This window comes from Perna viridis, chromosome 2 (assembly GCF_037379345.1).
Source record: "Perna viridis isolate PV_CMFRI_1.1 ecotype Kerala chromosome 2, ASM3737934v1, whole genome shotgun sequence".
In the NCBI taxonomy this organism is placed as follows: domain Eukaryota; kingdom Metazoa; phylum Mollusca; class Bivalvia; order Mytilida; family Mytilidae; genus Perna; species Perna viridis.
The window spans coordinates 63,103,979-63,124,982 of NC_142446.1; the positions used below are offsets into that span (position 1 = coordinate 63,103,979).

The following is a 21,004-nucleotide window of genomic DNA, read 5'->3' on the forward strand; positions in this document are numbered from 1 at the left end:
TTTTTTAAAATCATGCAGATACAAAGTTTGAGTATACTGGTTAACTCTACACATGGGTTTATTGGAAAGTTGAACAAAAGTAAAATAATGTTACTCTATATCTGAACAACATTACTAACAAAGAGATAATTAGCAACTCCAATTCCTCAAAAAAATTAAGCAAAGACCAGGTGTTGCCCAAGAAACAACCACTGAGCATTCATAGCTTGACTTTCTGCACCAGTATTTATACCTACCTGTTTTGTTTCTGTGCCAGTATTTATACTTACCCGTTTTGTTTCTGTACCAGTATTTATACCTACCTATTTTGTTTCTGTGCCAGTATTTATACCTACATGTTTTGTTTCTGTGCCAGTATTTATACCTACCTGTTTTGTTTCTGTACCAGTATTTATATCTAACTGTTTTGTAGTTCTTCATTCATAGCTTTACCTTCCATACCAGTATTTATACCTACCTGTTTTTTTTCTGTACCAGTATTTATACCAACCTGTTTTGTTTCTGTGCCAGTATTTATACCTACCTGTGTAGTTGTTCATTCAAAGCTTGGCCTTCCATACCAGTATTTATACCTACCTGTTTTGTTGATCATTCATAGCTTGGCCTTCCGTACCAGTATTTATACCTATCTATTTTGTTTCTGTACCAGTAATTATACCTACCTGTGTAGTTGTTCATTCATAGCTTGGCCTTCTGTACCAGTATGAATACCTACCTATTTTGTTGTTCTGGTTTCATAATCATGCTGTAGGCTGATGGTTTACTGGTCTCTGTCTGCTGATGAAGAAGGTCAATAGTCCCTCTGGCAACTTGGTCCAAAATATAATTGGTTTCCTAAACATCAAATATTCTACGGTAAATGAATTTTTCATTGCTTTTCAGAACAATTAACAGCATTCGTTGCAAATATTATTTAATAGTTCTGCGCAATGCTTTAACTTGGCACACAACCACACACACTTATGAATGGACTTTCAATAAAAGCAACAAATGTTAATTAAGTACTTTTACATCAGTTTACCAGTATCGATCAGTGTACAATTCAAATTTTGCTATTTTGGAATATTTCCGGAAGATGAATCTTAAACTGTATGAATGAGATTAGTAAAAGCAGTAAAAGTTGGAACGTAGTGGAGTTACATCAAAACAAGAACATACTACGGCAACATTTTCTTAAATAATATACATATATACTGAAGAGCATCCAAAGAATTTGAAAAAAAGGGGGTTCTAGAACAAAAAAAAACAACACCAAATCCCCTGGATCTGTCACTGATATATATAGCAATAAGGATAGTTATGCTGCTATCACTTGTCACCTTTATCTGAAAGTCCACAATCAAAATGCATAGTTGTATCATTAACGCAAGGAACTGCTCTCAACTGCGAAAATTATAAAATATAAATGAAGAAAACGCTAAGAGATTAAACATTATAGTTTTGACCTATTAATCTTTGTCTACAAAAAAAATAGAAAACCACTGAGATATGAGAATGATACATGAATTTAATGCAATATCTTCCATTATAAAGAATCCAGTACCCAGGTGCTACCTTTCTAATATAAATTCATATTATGCATTGTTACAAAACTTTATATATCAATAAAAGTCGATAAAAGTGGTTATTGAACAAGTTCCCAATCAAAACACTGGTGTTACCATGGAAACAGTGCCATTAGATCATTTCATCTTGTAACATGGAGGTGTTTGGTTCAGGGTTTGGATGTGATATTTTCCAAATGTTTCGAAATGGTCAAATGAATACAATCAAGAGAGACAATGTATGTAGTTAGCAGGAAAAGAATTAGGATTATCTGGACTTCATAAAAAAAAAATTAAACAGAGCACAATGCATTTTTAACTTTTTTTTTTAAAGAATTTGTTATGAGTTGACATGAAGTAAAAAAATTAAGGTAAAATGACAGTTAATTGTTAAAATTATATCGACTTTAAAGCAGAAAATGTGTAATAATGTAAAATGTTTGCAAATAGGAGCATTCTTTATTTTTCATACATTTTTAATTTATTTATTTCAATAATAATTAATTATAATTTGAAAGATGAAAAGTTGAAAGTATGTTCAAATAACGTAATGAAAGAGCTGAGTGTCTTAGACACAAGATCAATGTTATTGCTTTTCAAATAACATTTTTATAATAAATTTTATTATAGAAGCAAGAGCCCAGAAAGTTTATAAAATGATTCATTCATACATATAAGTATATAAAATTCATTCAAATATAAGAAAAAAATTTATTTCTCATATTAAATAAATTTTCAAATTACATAATATACATTAAAATACAACTCAAGACTACAAATAAAAGGAACAATGGGAAAAAAATGAGGATACAATTTCAGTCATGTAAAATCGCTTATTTTAGGAAATATTTTTTTTCAGAAAAGAAAGGACATCGATTTTAAGAAAATAAAGTAAATGGTCAGAATATTTTTTTTTAGGTTTAAGGATTGCAATGAACTATTTTAGGCATTTCAGCTAACAGTCAGAAAGCCTCTTTTTTTTCAAAGACAAACCCAAAGCAATAATAACTCCATTGAAACTTTGTAAAATATAGAGACTGAATTTTTTTAATTCAGAGATTCAATTACAGATTCAATTACAGCTATACTTACATGTATTGTGGAAAAAAAGGGGGACTAACAATATACAAAATCTTGAAATTCAATTATAACTTTAGTTATTGTTGGTTACTCTTTCTGTGTAAAAATTACACAGCATTTGTGTATTCCATAGATCTTACATGTGTGTGAGGGTTTAAAGGGTATATCATAAATATGCAGGAAACAGGGCCTTTATTCAATTTTTTAATGAAATCAATATAAAACTTCTTGTAATAGACCACCTACTTCAGAAAATTGTTTTGATTTATGATATGGAGTTTATGATTTGAAATTAATATTTTTAGCTTATCCTTTTTACAAAACACAAAGAGTTATCTAACCTGACTTTTAGTAGATATCCCTATTCAGTATGGATTAAAATGGCTAAAGATAAAATATAGTTGGGTCATTTTTTCTAGATCAGTTATATGTCTCACAATTATTAACATATATCTAATGTAAAATGATACAAACAGGAAAAAAACTGAATAAATGACAGCCAAGTCAAAAATTTGTTCTACGATCAACCGTTTCTAGTTCAAACTCTCTAACCACAAGGTACAGATCTATAATTACATTGTGATTGTTTTTCTAAGGCACTACAATAATTTTAGGAACATGTCTTTGTGGCACAGCTGTCAATTTTTTGTTTACTCACGGCAGACTGTGTGCTGGATTTCTTTACGACGGACTTGTCATGGGTTGAAGTGGGGTCCAACAAAAACAAAAATAACATTTCATATCATGGCTGTTCAAGAATGAAAAGAAATGAGTGGGTAATTTATTCGAAACTTGAAGAAAGATTTCCATGAAACATTCTTTTCAGATTCCCTATTTGCAGTAAACAGAACACATTCCCTCTTTTCATAAATTGTATAATTTTTGATGATGTTCAATGTATAGAAAAATGTATACGAAAAGATGAACATTAATAATCTATTAATTGCTACTTTATCTATGATATTAACAGCATGTGTATTCTTAAATTTTTGCAATAATTTCTTTATTTTTCACTGACAAGGGAAATTATAAGTAAACAGTGATTCACTGAATTATCTCACTCTCTCTATAGAAAGCTCTTGTAAAATGCATTTTCACTGAAAATTTTCATGTGATTTCACTTCAAATGTTAACTACATTGCTCTTCAAAATTTAAGTAAAGTCATGAAATTGTTTATTTACAACACTTCAGCTTTAAAAAGAAAGATAACTGGTTTCTTATGGAAGGTAACTCTGTATTCTGCAACTAAGGAATGATCTAGTCACTTCCATTGAAAATTTGGATTTACAGAATTCACTTAAAATTGCCTCCTCATATTCCCACCCTTTCAATTCAAAAACAGCTCCCAAAGCAATTAAGACTTACTTGTAAGGCCATGAAAACTTGACTTTTAGGTTCTCATCTTTTTTAAGTCAAGCCCCTTTATTGATATTATAAATCTCACTAGTTTTTCTTGAAGAAACCCAACAGAAATCATGTAATGGAAAAATCTTTCCATGGAAAGAAAAAGAAGATGAAAACCTAAACGTACATGTAAATGGCCTGACCTTATTGATATGTTAGTTACCACCTATAACAATAACATCTCCCTTCACTACCAATTACAGGCACACTGTCAGTTACAATATATTTCTTCAATGACTTTTTATAGTAAGAAACCTCTCTAAGATTTCTGATATTCAAATTAGTCAATAGTGAAATAAAACAAATGCCAATTATTTTAGAATTTAAAATATCAAATTTATGAAATATACTGTAAGCAGTATGCCTGCAAACAGTTATTGCTTAACCATAAACAACTTACCAATTAATACACGTACATAATATATTTTTCTCCAAAAAATTACAATCCCTTCAGTAAATAACATGCATTCACTAATTTATAAAATTACCCAATAATAATCCTTCAGATTCAAGTTGTAAAATAACAATTCATCCAATAAAAACCCTACTGTCCTGTAAGCAAAACAACTTTCACCAAGCTTAAAAAATATTTAAAGGTCAAAGTTCATAGCATTAAAAAAAATATAACATCTCTACTTACTGCTTGTGTTGCACACTGCTTGAACATGAGCTGTAGCTCCAATGAGCAGACTCTGAAGTCCCAAAGATTAAGATTCTGTAACACTCGCTGAATGTTCTCCTTCGTTTCATGATCCTGGCCATCCACTTGGTTTGGTACACCATTTGGATAGCATATCATATGTAGTATTTGTTGTGCCTGATGAATAAGATACATTTAGAAAACATTTTTATCTCGTTGTTGTTCAGGGCTTCAAATTTAGTTTCAGGAGGAGGGGGATTTAGGCTGTTTAAAGTTTATAAATAAAGGGTCCACTTGAAGAAAATCAAAAGTCCTCAACAAAGTGTCAATTAAAAGGGTTGAAGGTCAAGGTCTGAGAATACTTCCTTGAGTGAAAGTATTTCGTGTTTTGGATTTCTCATTTTGCCTGATTCTTAAAAATGCTTGCGCTTTAGTGTTCTACATATTCAGTCCGTTGCTTACGCCTCCTCAAGCACAAATTTTCATTTTAGCATTATCATGTAATTTGTGAGTGTGTAATGTCTGTATCACGAGAATGAATGGTTACAAAAAAAATGTATACGCATTTATCAATAGATTCATGTCCATGCAACATTTATCAGTTATGTGTTTGTATCTCAATGCATCACTGCAAAAAAAAAAATCAATGATTAGCAATTTCTAATCATTAAAGTATAACATAATGTCTGCATCATTTCCCTTTAATATAAAAACATAAATATTTGTCGTAATCTAGGATTTAGAACAGATCATGTACCTTGTCAGTTTTGTGTAAAATGGTATTGTGTGCTGTGTGCCATGTGTGCATATTTCATGGAAATGCAAACCTGTTTGTTGGTCAACATCTGATCTAGGAGAAGATCAGAGCTTAGAACTGCATCTGGATCTTTCAAGAATTTCTCTCGTACCCATTCCTGACGACACATTTCTTTCATTGCATGGCGAGCAAAATCACTCAATGACGACTCCTTGGCTTTCCACTTTGTTGTCCTAAATAGAAGAAAATTGTAATAATGAATTTTATAATAAACTATGTGAAAGCATCAGAGAGAAAGAAAAGTTTTAATTGCTTTAATTCTACAAATTTCTGTTCAAGGTATGCAAAATCTAGACTTTTTATAATTCATTTAAATTTCCTAAAATTTGTAAAAATTTGAATATGTGATCAAATGTACTGTACCCAAGCCTACCAACAATATTGTTGGTATAGGAGACTGAATTGTCCAGATACATTTACATATGTGCATGAAAGACCTTCCCTGCAATATTATCAATTCAAACATTGCACTATTATCATACATGTATATGTTTTAATATCTTTGTCCTCCCAAATACTATCAAGTTTTGAAGCCATAAACCATTATGTTGACATTATCGTCTGCACTTTAACTGCCAAAAACTGTGGTCTTTCCCTAACATCATATTGGTAACATCATCATTATTATCCAGTATTAAAACCTTACCCTAATATCATATAGACATCATCATCCCCCTCAATACTATTGAATATAACCCCATACCCTAACATTGTATCGACATCATCATCCTCCCAAACACTACTGAGAATAAAACCCTACCCTAACATCATAACAAAACCATTGTCCTCCCCTTACTATTGAGTATAACCCCTTACCCTAACATCATATCAACATCATCATCTTCTCCAATACTATCGAGTAATGAGCTAATGATGTCTCTGTCACTCATGTTGTCTTTTTTACTGCCAGATTTACTTCTATTATCATCACTGCATACATCACCTAGAATTTGAAAGAAAAATAGTTTGATTTTAATGCAAAAACATGTGTCTCCTCCTTTTAATAGAATATGTAAACCCTGAACCACATATATGAAAATTCTGAATGCTTCTATATTCTCAGGTATAAATTTGTGGTCTGACAAAAATGTCAGACCATAAATAACTTCTGTCAATGATTTTTGAAGGAAGGGTGTCATTAAGTCTCTAAATTAGCCCATAATATATAAATAGTTTGAGTTTAAATTGTTTGCCATTTGCTGTTTTCATTTTATCATATTATCATGTCAAAATATCTTGTATTAAGATTTTGACTGTCCAAAAATGAGTAAAGTATTGGGCTAAATAAAAACCTTATTGACCCTTATCCTTTGAATTTTGTAGTTTGTCCTAACCATATAGACCATGAAAATTGATATCCCACAAAAAAGAACAGTTCTTCAACTGCAGTACTTACTAAGAACAAGCATAGCTTTAAGAACAGCTAATACAGGTCCTACTGATATACTGTCATGGGCTGCTATCAAGAGATGTTTGTCACATGACGACTTGATGTTACATTGGTTCGATTTCCCACAATTCCCATACCAGGAAAAAGTGTTCATGTCTGATGTCTTAAACAAACGTAACAATATCTGACATGTCAGTCTTGCTCCAGGTTCAGCATCTTGATCTCCTGATGCTGAAAGAAAAGAACAAAAGATTAATGTTAATTTATCTTCTAAGAAATTACCGTGAAAGAAAGTATTTTAATTAATTGGATACCAATTTTTGTGGATGAGGGGAGAAACACAAGTTCGTGGATCTTAAATTCGTGGTTGTGAGGTTTTCAGTATACACATCAATGGGAACCTCCTTTTAATTTGAAACCAAACTTTGTGGTTTGCCCTACCAATGAAAACCATGAAATTTGGTACCCCATGAAAAATAATACTATCACAGTACTCTACTAATGTTTTGGTAACAGTTTTACATATATGACAATAAGACCTACAGATTCTCAAAAGTACACTATACATGTAGGTGAATGGTGAGTATTCAGCCAAAATTTTGTTGTTGTTTTTGGAAATTTTCAAAATCAATCATTTGACAGAACCAGACATACGATATTTCTTCCATGTATCAAACTCTTCATGGTTTACCAATGATAAGTCCTTTTCTACCTTTCAAATGCATGAAAACTTTATCATCTAGAAAACGTCAAGTTCAGTAATAAAAGTAAATTATGTTTTTGTGTGAAATAACCACAAAAAAAGACAAAAATAAAATTCTACATGATTAAAGTTCTAGAACAAGTAATAAATAGAATATTTTGCAATAATGCACACTTTCCAGATACCAGATGTAAACAATACAATGCAGATCGGTCTACGGACTTCAATATGTTCCAGGAAAGTGTGAAACTAGAATGAGACTCACAAACCCTTTTGCCAAAAAAATTGATGAAAGAAGTGCATTTTTGTTTTGTCTAAAAAAAAAGACAAGGAAGGACCTAAGAACAACAAATCAATTTATGTTTGCCTTACCAGTTTTGACAGCTAGGAGAGATGGCAATATTACATGAATTACCAGATCTTGTAGAGAAAAACAGTGTCTGGCTACCAGTATAGTGGTGAATACAGCCAGGTTGTTGTGAATTGACATGTCACTCACCTAAAAAAATGAAACATGGTAGTGTAATTTGATTCAACAAATTGATAACAGTGTTGGATGTTTAAGAACTCTATGGTTGGAGCCCCCTATAGTTGGAAAATTTGTGAAATTTCATACATTGCTTGGACAAAATATACCAAATTTCTAGGAAATCTCCCTTATCAAAATCTACAAATCTGATCCTGAATGAAGAATTAAGTCATGAGGTAATTACATGATCATTTGATGAAAATTTTATCTTCTGTGTCCCATTCTAACCCAGACACTTTTTAAACCCTCTATATATAAAGTTTTATTGTATTTTGAACCTTGATAAACAAAACAACTGTCTAACCCCAGCTAATTTTAAAGTCCATTTTAGACAGGATAACTGTAATAACACTGAATTAAATATATCATTTATCTCAACAGCAACTTTCTTCTTTAGTAACTGATTCTTTATTTCATATGGTATTAAGTAGCAGTCTTTTTTAAACATCAGAGTTGATTCATGCATGTCAAACCCACCGATTAACTTTTATTTCTTATTCAGAATAAGTTCAGACCACATAACCACTCATAGTTTTTCATTTGAGTGTTGTGCTTTTGAGATAAAATTTATAGAGATTGCACATGAAATTAGCACTTTGCAAGAGATATCACTCTTGATTTGGCTTGATTTGGTTGACTATAGTGGGAAATAACTGTACGATTTTCTCAAAAGTACAGATCTGAATGTGGAAAGAACAACCATTATGTAAAAATACAGCATATGAAGACTGAAAAATCATTGTTTGTTTGGTGGGTTTTTCTTCACCATGAATCACTATTATATGGACGGTGTATGAATTTTATATGGACTGGTACTTAACAGATCTACAGATTAATAAAGCCAAAGCCATGATTGGACAAGCAACATAAAGACTTTATAACAACTAACCAATCACAACTTAGGATTTACTTACCTCACACTGTGTCAACAGATCTATAAATCCACAGCTATGATTGGACAGACAACAAAGAGACTGTAGAACTCCTAACCAATCAGAACTTAGAGCATTATATCGAGCAGTCAGTTCAGCACACAAGATAGATATCTCATTCAGTCTGAAATAATCATTATAAAAACTGAAATTAATCAACAGGTTTATAAATCAACAACTAGTTTGATACAAGTCTTAAAAGTTAACAATAATAAAGTTTGGAAAATATATTTTGCAAGTGGAAAGGAAAGGATCGATAAAAAACAGTTTTGCGGAAAGGCTCATCAAAAGAAAAATTTACATATAAGTTCAGCTTGTTAAAAAGAATATTTCTCTGACTTAATTCTGACAAAAACAGTAAATATCAATGACAAGGCCATCCTACATAATTGATGAGGGAAGTGCTGGATATACATTTTACATGGATAAAGGGCTACTGATAAGCACATGACTGTCATGTGACTTACCTTTCTATGGATGTAGAGTTACAAACATGGATGACAGCATTACAAACAAAGCTGTATCTATTGGCAGGTGTATCTGTCAGCTGTTTTATAACTGTAGATTCATGTTGGTGATGGGCTCTGTCAGAACATAATTAGATATAAAAATAATCATCCAGAATAAAAAGTTGATTTAAGAAAATATATCAATACAGCATTTTCTTGTTCATACCTATGATTTCAAAGCTCCCATAAAATTTCATTCCAACCCATTGAATGGTAAAGGATGAGTTGCACTTCGGCTAAAAAAAAATATGCTAGGTTCTCAGGCCCCAACGCATCCCTAAAACCCCTCCAGCATCTGGTTTTATTGCAGTGAAATCCGAAAATTTTAATATTTGGACCAAAATCGACTTTAAATCAGTTAACAGAATTGTCTGCGCCAATGAGGCTGTTATTTAACATTGATTATTAAAAAAGGAAGTTTGTCTCATGACATAGAGATGGCTCTTATTTCTTGCCACATCTCATAATTCAAATAAAGTATTAAAGCCATGGTGTATTTTATTTAACTTCTCAACATCCTGTACATTTACAGAATTCTTCACTTCGATGAAATTTTTTGAAAAAAAAGAAAAAACTTCCTTCTAATCAAAAGAAAAAACCTCCCTCCCTAAGCAATTTTTTTTAAAAAAGTGGCCTGAGAGCATAGGCATTTTTTTGTATGGCCTTAGGTTTCATTATGTAAAACTTTCATGTTGGATTATATCTTTTGCAGGCTATGGACAATAATTATCTTCTTTCTTGCACATCTACATATAATGCCTTAGTTTGAGATTATTAATACACAGACTTACTTTGTGTTATTGATGTAATCAATCATGAATGAAGGGTCCCATACAGCATTAGATGCAAGAGGTGTTGTGGTAGCATACAATGTCATCTTCATTTTACGGTAAGCATTGCTAAACATCTCAGAAAACTTTTCCTGTAAAGATAGTTTAGATAAAAGAATGAAACTATTTTAACATCTACCTATAGATGACAATTAAATCCTAAATTTTTTCCTTGAAAAGTATTGTGAGTACAAGACAAAGAAATCTCAGACACCCTCAAGTAAGATTTCAAGTTCTCTAAATAGGCCACACTGAGTTTAAGGACAGTTGAAATTTTACCTAATGGTGTCTGTCATTTCCTGGTGTTGCATTTTCTTCAACTTTGATTTCTTTCTCAGTTTTAAAATAATTTTCTGATAAGTATTCCCTGCTTGCTGCTATTTCTTTGCAAGATATCATGAAATATTTTATCCTGATATCTCAAACATCACAAGTTTAATCTTAACTGTATGTGTGATAGGAAAATTTCCCATTACTAGAAATAAGAGTATCCTTGTCTCAAAGTATGAAATCAGATTTGATCACATGTAGAATGCAGCAAAATGATTGGTTGAAAAAAGTTTCTTGCACAAATGGAAGAAATATTAGAAATTTGGTAGTGATGAATGTAAGAACCTATACCACTATATCAAACAGCTTATAGTCACTAATTTATGGGCAAATAAGTGTAAAAAAAGCTTTCAATACCCAAACTTACCACAAGATAGCAACATGATGTATAAGCATCATACAGGTAGGCAAGAATACATCTCTCTGATGATGAACAGTCCGCAGGGTTACAGACATGCTTAACTACACCAATCAGCCTGAAATAAATGTTAATACTCTATAGATGTAAATAAGTCAGGGAAGGCTGAACTGCATCCCTCTGATTAGGAACACTCAACTATAATACCAAAGTGATTTTTTAATGGGAATATTTGATGAGTAGGATGTTTATATCACATAAACCAGAATTTACTGTTATTTAGCAAATAATCTCTGATCAAATCATTTAATTACATGTAACTTGACTTGTAAACTGATTTCATGCAAGAATTATGTAACCACAAAAACTGTTTTTGAACATGATTAACTTTCACAACTTTACTGCTACTGTACATGTGTATCTAAGTACTAAAACTAACATGACGGTTGAAATGTTTTTTCCTAAAATCCTTTATTTAAAGAATTTACACACACTACACATGTAAGTTGCTAGTAACAACTTTCTGATTGTCTCAATCACTTACCCTTCAAAAGCCTGTATGGTAAGATCATTAGAGACCAGAAGATAAGCATGATACTTTCTAAACACACCAACAATACACAAACACAATGATGTAGTGTAAGTCCCACGTAGGTTGGATTTAAGCTCCATCAGTTTGTCATCAGCGTTACTCAGATCTTTTAACAACTACAAATCAAAAGAGATTATAAAGTACATGATTATTCAAATCTCATCACCAGATATGGTGAAAGTACTAATGTTTGTGGGGTACCAATTTTCATGGTTTTCATGGGTAGGCCAAACCACAAAATTTGGTTCCCGATGAAAAGGAGAATCCCATTCATGTGTATACCGAGAACCTCAAAACCATGAATTCAAGAATCCATGCACTTGTGTTTCTTCCCTAATCCATGAAAATTGGTATTCACGAATTAAAGTACTTTCACAGTACTATAAACATGTAGATTTGCATAGAATTTCTCATGAATAAATGAATATGTATCCAAGATGTTTTTACCACACAATTCGGAATTACAAAGTAGCATGAACACAGCATTGAATTTAAGGGGAAATACCTGAAATTCAATTTTGCTAGTAGAAACTATTTCCACTTGCAAAAATTTGCTAGTGGAATTCTGTATGTAATATAGGTCATGTCCAGAAATGGCCCAAAAAATTTAAATTAAACGAGTGTAAAATTTCAGTTTATGCTACATTTAGCTAGTGGAAAAAATTCTGAAATTCAATCCCTGTTTATAAAAAAAAAAAAATGATGTGTAACAAGCCTACTGATTAGTTTGTTCTCTTTAATCAAACCGAAGTATTATGTATAACCTGATTTGGTAAGGTGACGTCATTAACATCAGTCTGCACTCCATGATTCAAATAATCTCAAACAAAATATCATTTTGATTATGAACCTAATCTTATTATTTGGATTTGAATCCATATGGAATTATTTACATTATAAGAAATTTTTAAAATAAATTTTAACAGGTCATAGGAAATAACCTGGATTAGGCCAGATTACACTTTTTATAAACCGCTAGTGTAAACTGCCGCAAACCAGGTTATTTTGTATCACCAATTAAAAATTAGAAAACATTGTTTATAGTAAGTATAACATCATATATATGAAACCAATATTAATTTTTTTATCTAAGTGTATAAAAAAAATTTAACAAGTCTGCAAACTTTGTTTGTGAGCCTTGATAAATAAACTAACCTGAACAGAGAATTCAAGTAAACCATAAATATTACATGAGTATTCCATCAAATCAAACAGGAAAGAAATATTCTCCACTAAGGGGAGATAATCAGAGTTCTCATTAATAAAAGCACTGATCTGTTCAAGAACTGCAGATACACATGACTGCGTCACAACATGTTGATCAAAGTATGATAGTTTTTGAAACTTGTTAAAAATTCCTTCAAATACACTTTCAAAACTTCCAGCTGACTGAACTGAGCTGGCATCACCCAACTCTTTCTCCTTTTTCTTTTTATTTTTTCCTAAGTCACCACTAGAAACATCGATGCAGTTCTTTTTGCCAAATAATCGTAGTGTCTCTTTGGTCACTTTTTTGTTAATATGCCTAGCCTCTTCCCTGGCTTTACCCACTCCATACAACACTGTAATTCTCTGGTTACATTCATGTGAGGACATTTCATCTTGGGGAATAGGGAAGTGTTGTGCGTATAACATGTGACGAGATGGACCTTTGGGTTGCTGAACTTGCTCTGCAGCAGACACATTCATAGAAGTGTCCTTCTCAGATTTCACAGATTTTACAGAAGCTGAAAAAAAAAATTATTTTAACAAGATTAATGCTTTTTCCATTCAAATTTAATCATTTTAATGTACATGTACAAATATTTTCTTCCAATTAAATACATGTAATATGACATGACCTTTACAAACCCCTGCCCCTCCAAAAAATACCAATAACAAAACCTACCAGGTTGTTCAGGGCTAGTTTTCTGTTCATCTTTTACAACAGGACCAAACAAACTTCCAAAATCTGTGTCCATATTAATGTCAAAATCTATCTTTATGTCTTCTTGTGGCTGAAAAAGTTATAATTTATGAAGTAGCAGTCTTTATGAAAATCAGACAGAAGGTGATTCATACATGTCAAAAACCCATCCAATTCAGTTTTATTTCATGTTCAGAAACAGTTACTGATCACATAACCTGTCTTAGTTTTTAATTTGGTTGTTGCGCTTTTGAGATAAAATTTATATAGATTGTACAAGAAATAAGCATTTTGCAAGAGTTATCATTCTTGATTTGGTTTGATTTGGTTGATTTTAGTGGGAGATAAATGTATGATTTTCTCAAAAGTACAGATCTGAATGCAGAAATAATTATCGTTATGTGAAAGTATAGCACATGTAGACTGAAAAAGCATCATTTGTTTGGTGAGTTTTTTTACACCATGAATCACTTAACCATTGGTAGTGTCTGAATTTTATGTGGACTGGTACTTAAGTCAAGGAAATTTTTACAATTTGAATTTAATTTAAGAGGTAAACACTAAAGCATACATGTAACGAATTTACTTATCACATCATACATGTAACAAATTGACTCATCACATCATAGATATAACAAATTGACTCATCACATCATAGATGTAACAAATTGACTCATCACATCATAGATATAACAAATTGATTCATCACATCATAGATGTAACAAATTGACTCATCACATCATAGATATAACAAATTGACTCATCACATCATCCATGTAACAAATTGACTCATCACATCATCCATGTAACAAATTGACTCATCACATCATACATGTAACAAACTGACTTATCACATCATCCATGTAACAAATTGACTCATCACATCATCCATGTAACAAATTGACTCATCACATCATAGATGTAACAAATTGACTCATCACATCATCCATGTAACAAATTGATCTATCACATCATACATGTAACACACTGACTTATCACACAATCATGTCAAACATCCTTCAGAGTTGATTTTACAAGGTTAACAAACAAGGAGTAAGTATACAGTACAAAACTGACGGTAAAATCTGAATTTGAAAAGAAAATTAAGTCTAATCCTTAACACATAATTATGTTTCAAAAGTGGTCTGAATGAAACTGTTTCATATTCCTATTCAAAGTATACTAACTCCATGTATGATGAGATTTGTTTTATCTTCAACAGCAGACCAGATTAAAAGGGACTGAAGATGAATTTTAAGTTAATAAAATCTGAGTAAATACCTCATTCCTAATGCTCTCATTCTGACTCTTGACGCTGGAGAGGTCAATACTATCAGCCATTGAAGAGATGATGTCAGGAGAAGAGGACAAATCTCCTCTGGATATCAAAGTACACATGTATGCATCATGGGAGAAAACATCATGGCGAATCAGTTCACAGAATAACATGATCAGGTTGGCAAAACCTTGCTTGTTTTCATCTGTTGGATTTTCATCTGAAGTTTTTAATCAAGAAATGTCATTACATAAACAGGTGTAATTAAAAATATTTTGACTTCATTCTAACTTAAAATTTTACAAAATGTATCTTTCAGAAAATTGATTTTGATCTCAATAAACATTACACCTGACATTTGAGAGGACAGAATTTGACAAGCTGTTCACAATAAAATAAAAACAAATAATATGAATATAGATATTTCAACAAAATATATTTCCAATTAATCTGAGAGAGCAACAATTAAAAAATTCCCATTTGATAACTTTTTTTTTTAATAATGAAAGTAAGAAGAATACAATTATAGTGATTATTAAAACTGTATAAGTTTTACCAAAACAAATAAACACAACATCTTGCAGTGTAAGGAAGTACAATTCAATTTCAAACTTTAAAATACCATTTGATTTGAGTTACCTAAACAACAAGCCCTCTCATCTAAGAACTGGAAGAGAATATTCTGGAACACAGGAGTTTCTGTAGAGACCAGGGTATCAGAGGCTACAGACTCTTTGTCAGTCATCATATCAGATTCTCCATATTTCTGCAAACATTTAACCATACAATAGATCCTAGGTAACTCAAACTCAGAAGGACAATAAAAAATCAGTGCGGGAAATGCACAGCTTTCAAGTTATTGATGGCAAATAATATGGACTTATAAAGTGGTTTGCCAAACTGGTAGTATTCCAGCCATTTGGGCTCCAGAAATTGATTGTACATGTAAGCCACTGAGATACCAAAATCCATGTTATAGTGAAAGATTATACCTACTCTCATACTACTGACTTGGGAAAAGCTGGCCAAGTCATTGTAAACAGGTACAATATCAAAACATTTTACCTTAATTTGATGTTTTTTCAATCTGGTCCTTACAACTAGTCCAACCAAAGTTTGTGAATTTGGACTAAAATCCTAAAGAATGATCAAGTTAGCTTACTAACATAACTGGTTTTTATGGTTTAGTAAATGATAGACCTACATGTACATGTGCTGTAAATCAATGTACTATTGCAGATACTTATTGTCACAATTTAGGATGTCAAGCCAATTATGAAGCTATTTGATTTCCTACATGTACAAAAGCCTCAACTTAGCAGAGCCTATGTCTTGTTACAATGTACATGTATATACATGTAGTATGGTAAGTCAGATTATACTCCACGAATTCAACCCCTTAACATAATGTATTTTACCTCTGTCCTAAGTTCATTCTGTAATTTCTCTATAAGTTTGGCCACTACAACAGCTCTGTAGTTACCACTTCTCTGTGTACTTACTGCCCAATCTATCAACAAGTTAATTATTGGCTCTAAACTCAGGAAAGACTAAAAAACAAAATATGTATATACATTGTAGTACATGTATGTATGGTAAAAGTAATAACGTGTGAATGTTAATGTACATGCAATAAAATTTCCTAACCAAGTTTAATAAGTTAAATTTTCTATATAAAATTCTTAATATAACTTTCCTAAATTAAAAGTTCTACGGTTGTTTCCATGAAACATGTACACTGTTTATGACATGTTTATTTCTCACTAATTTTCTTGCTAGTAATGTCTGTTTTAAATCACTATGACATTGAAACTATAAAAATTGAAACAATATTTATTAACATGTAAGTCAAGAATCTCTTTTTCTGATTTCAAAATTCTGATATTTAGGCCTCACTTATACTGCTACAAATTACTGTACGGTTTTATAACAACAAGATGTGGTATGCTATGTCATACTATGAATACCCTAATTAAACTATTTCATTTATATGAAATGGAAGACATGGTATGAGTCATCAAAAAAAGAATGTATACCAAATATCTAAGCATTCCATCCAATAGAACCTGAGAAAAATTTATTATAAGAAAGTGTAACAGACAGACAGATGGAAAAAGGGCTGTTCCAGGAGAAATGTACAGGGAGGTTAGGCAGCACATTTTAAAAGTTGTATTGGTGGGGGCATTTCAAAGCATACACAGTCATACATTGTTATGAAAACTTTATATTGATTCTACGGGTAGTGGGGTGTTATATCATTTGCCGTCAAACCCTTCCATACAGGCTCTCTTAGAATAACCCTAAGGTGATTGCAATATAGCCCCCACTCTAATGAGTGCGGCTATAACTTGTCAACACTTGTGAATGATTATTTAAAATAAAATTACATTCAAAGACTGGACATTTCTTAATGTACAATGTACATGTACCATACCTCATTCCCATCTTTGTGTAGATTGGCTGCAAATATTTTATCATAGAGAGTATCTAAGGAACTATCAGTTTCCACTTTGTGGAAGTTATGTCTGTCTAAGGTATCCAGGACTTCTAGTACTTTAGATATTGTGTGCCCTGCAGAAAAGTGAAGCATAAAAAAGTAAAGAATTGCATTAGAATGAAGATTAATATTGCTCACATGAAATTACTATAGAAAATTGAGTAAATACTTTTATGTCTATACATAACATGACTGGGAAAATTGACCTAAGCGAAAATAATTCAATTTATACATAATTCTACCACAGCAAATTTCAAAGGAAATGGGGAATTCAAAATGTTATTCACTAATAAGACCTTCACTAATTAGTCTTTAAAGTATAAATAATGCTGACTTTGAAAAAAAATAAACTTCCTGAAATACTAATGCTCTGCTCGGTACTTTGTCATAAAGTTTTCTGTCAATTTGTTAAATTTATCATTCTGTTTTTTTTTTTCTCACTAAATGCATGTTTAACTTGAATAAAAAAGAAAAGCATGTATTAAAACTTGAAGTGTGATTGACAACAATATGGTAACAGATGTACAGACCAATATCTACATGTAAAATGCCCTAAGCATTAATGGCGGGGCAAAAAAAAATAGCAAAATCTATAAACTTTTAAAATGAAAAACAAATGCAAAAAATTAAAATCATTTTTCCTTGATTCTCAGTGGAAGTTAAAGAAAATGCAATAAATTTATTCAATTTTTTATCTTGCAGCATTGTCAAACTTTTGCATCACACTAAATTTTAAAAAAGAAAGTGTACAATAGTTTGAGAATCAAGGTTCTATTCTTTAATTGTAAAAATAGAAAGATAAACTCTGTCAATGTGTCATACCTGTAATATATCCTGAAATAAATTAACTTACATGTACATGTATCATACAATAAACATAGAAAATACTTTTTCCCCATCACAAAATAACATGGACAATTTACAGACATGAATTTAAGCAGCTGAAAAAATGAAAATCTGCAGTGGGAAGAAAGTACACTGTAAAAACAAGCATTGTAGTGGTAAATCCTGAATGAATAAAGTGGATTTCTGTTTTTGATGGGAAAAAGTCATGTCAGTATCTTTGTGTAATTTGGGAGTTAATGAAAGGAAATTTTCTATGTTTTCTTTGATTTATCAGGAATACTAGCATGACTGGTAGTTTTGTTGTTCATTTACTGATTGAAAACTAATTATTGCTTGCCATTTTAATGTTCCTTTATCGAGTTTAAGAATGCCAAAAACTTTTCATAACCTAAGGTCTTGTAAACCGCAAAATGAACAGCACTTTCAGTTATTAACAGAGATTGTTACACTATTAAAGCCATTTAATTGTTTTCCAGCATACCCCTTGTTGATTGTTGACATTTATCTGATGACCATTTCATTTCTGCTGACCTCCCTCTTGCCCTGATCTGGTTTTCTGCTGTCTTCAACTGGGCCCTGATCTGTGCCCTCTGAGGATTTTCAGGCATGGGCAATACAGATGGTGGGCAAGGTAACATGTCGAGGGGTGATGCACACATGAAGTGAGAGCTACGTCCCTCACCGAGGTTGTTCCAGACTAGAGCAGTTGGGCATTCAAGTGTGATACACTGTATAACAGCACTGAGACTAAGAATTATGGCTCTGTGTTGAGGACAGTTACTGTACTGTTGAAACACGGCACCCAAAGGGTTCTGTTGGGCTAACATCTGATTACTGTTTGCCGATGTCATTCTGAAAATTAGGTACATGTATCCTAATAAAAATCAATTATTACATTTAATAAAATGTCAGTTGTTTCATTACTTATGCTCAACCTCAATTCTCATTGAACTACCTATTAAAAAAACTGAACAAATATGCATAATATTAATATTTACTTCTAAAGATCAATATATATATTTTTTTTACATTTTTTACTAGTGCAACTAAAACATGTAATCTTAGTAGATGCCAATTCTCATTGGTCTTATACTTTCATTTAATTTCTTTTGAACTGCAACTAATTTTTTTATTTCAATGTTAATTATAGTTTTCTAAATATATTGTGTATTACAGCTAGTTGAAATAGACCAGTTCCAATTTTAATACAAATCTAGCTAGACTAGTAAGTAATTTAAATAACTGTCTAAGTAAAAATCTGCCCCATATTACACCTATATATATATATGTGTCCTACTTAAAAACCACAAAACACCTGTGTGGTCTTTGACATTGTCTTTTAAGTTTGAATAACTGTCAATTATGATGACCTTGAACCTTTAAATTTGCCATCCATCATCATAATTGACAGCTATTCAAACTTAAAAGACAGCTTCAAAAGATCACACAAGTGTCCCGTGGCCGATTTCTACCTAGAGAGCTATATTAATCAGTAATTAGCCAAGCTAGATTTGTATTGATATTAGAACTGTTCAATTTCAATTAGCTGTAAGCACAGCTTAGTTCATGGACATATTTTGTTAAATCTATATCACATGTAATACTCCTAATTTTAATAGGCTTTCAATAAATGGATAACCTACCCCTGACCATTACTGGCTAACATGGGAGATTCTGTTCTTGGGACAGAGAACTCAGACTCACTGCACAGTATAGCAATCTTCTTACAGGAATAATGAGCCAACTTTCTAGACAGAAATACTGACATTGTAATCTCATCCAGATACTAAAAATAGAAAACAGAAAAAAGTTATACTTACTAATGTAGAAGTAAACCAAACTAACTGATATGTTTTTTTTTCTATTTGTAAATGACAACCTGCATTATAATATTTTTTTACTACATAACCACACTTGAACATAGTATTTTCACATTTTCAAATACTGTAAACCGTGAAATTTGTGTGGCAGTTTAATTTCTCTATATTCGCGCAAAGATCCGTAATGCGAAAATCAAACTGTGCGCAAATATTTGTTTGAAGCACATTATAATGCAATATGATGAATGATCATGAATTAAAAACTGCCTGACAGCAGATTGATAGCAGAAACAGGGAAAAAATGATGGCACAAAATGTCCTGGCTTACAGTAGAAATGACCAATATTACAATAGTTATGGAGTCAAATAAAAAAAAATAAAAAATGGAACAGAACCAAAAAAATCCAGAAAAAGAAAAATATTCAAAGAGTTAGCCAAATCGTAAGGAATTTGACAAAAAGCGTAAGACATAAGGAGGCCTTAAAACTTGTGAGCCTTATGCCAATATTGTAAGGATAAGCAACTTTGACAGACAGATCATTGCTATACTATACCTCTAAAATCTGTGTAAGGAGCATCTTAATGACAGCATCATCTGGTTGTTTTAACTTATCTAGACTATCAATCAACCATGTGAGGAACTCATGTCTATCTAATAAACCCTCCTGTAAATTGTCAATAATTCATGATTTAAAAATAAATCTCATTTTATTTCACAAGGAATAAGTGCAAATATATATGTAAGTCAGCTGACACCAAGAAATGGAAAATGACCAACTTCCATAGCACAAAATATCACAAGCAAGAAGTTTCCATTTGGCTTATAAGTAGCACTCAACAGCAAGCTTTATTCTAAATTACTGGATAATTACTTTCCTAAGCAGTTACATGTATATTGGTCTTTCTCACACAATTATTGTTACATTAGGCAATTTTCTCAGATATTAATCAAATTTGTCTTATTATTGATGAAACAATATATATATAACTACATTCTATC

The 21,004-nt window shown here is 31.6% G+C and overlaps 1 protein-coding gene across 2 annotated transcripts in view; it reads right to left on the reverse strand.

The window, feature by feature from the left end:
* LOC148626405 (mediator of RNA polymerase II transcription subunit 12-like protein) overlaps nt 1-21,004 on the reverse strand; it is a 43,724-nt gene that overhangs the window by 16,438 nt on the left and 6,282 nt on the right. Inside the window, exons 8-28 of one of the 2 annotated variants that reach the window (XM_088570372.1) lie at nt 20,559-20,669; nt 19,828-19,970; nt 18,666-19,036; nt 17,276-17,412; nt 16,260-16,391; nt 15,481-15,607; nt 14,847-15,061; nt 13,548-13,656; nt 12,815-13,386; nt 11,612-11,775; nt 11,077-11,185; nt 10,341-10,471; nt 9,508-9,624; nt 9,023-9,164; nt 7,952-8,078; nt 6,883-7,107; nt 6,303-6,429; nt 5,497-5,659; nt 4,669-4,846; nt 3,283-3,338; nt 716-834 (exon numbers count right to left, since the gene is read on the reverse strand). In XM_088570372.1, the coding sequence (XP_088426498.1) occupies nt 716-834; nt 3,283-3,338; nt 4,669-4,846; nt 5,497-5,659; nt 6,303-6,429; nt 6,883-7,107; nt 7,952-8,078; nt 9,023-9,164; nt 9,508-9,624; nt 10,341-10,471; nt 11,077-11,185; nt 11,612-11,775; nt 12,815-13,386; nt 13,548-13,656; nt 14,847-15,061; nt 15,481-15,607; nt 16,260-16,391; nt 17,276-17,412; nt 18,666-19,036; nt 19,828-19,970; nt 20,559-20,669 (3,575 nt within the window). The remainder of the gene's footprint in view (nt 1-715; nt 835-3,282; nt 3,339-4,668; nt 4,847-5,496; nt 5,660-6,302; nt 6,430-6,882; nt 7,108-7,951; nt 8,079-9,022; nt 9,165-9,507; nt 9,625-10,340; nt 10,472-11,076; nt 11,186-11,611; nt 11,776-12,814; nt 13,387-13,547; nt 13,657-14,846; nt 15,062-15,480; nt 15,608-16,259; nt 16,392-17,275; nt 17,413-18,665; nt 19,037-19,827; nt 19,971-20,558; nt 20,670-21,004) is intronic. The other variant, XM_088570373.1, reaches the window with a different exon arrangement.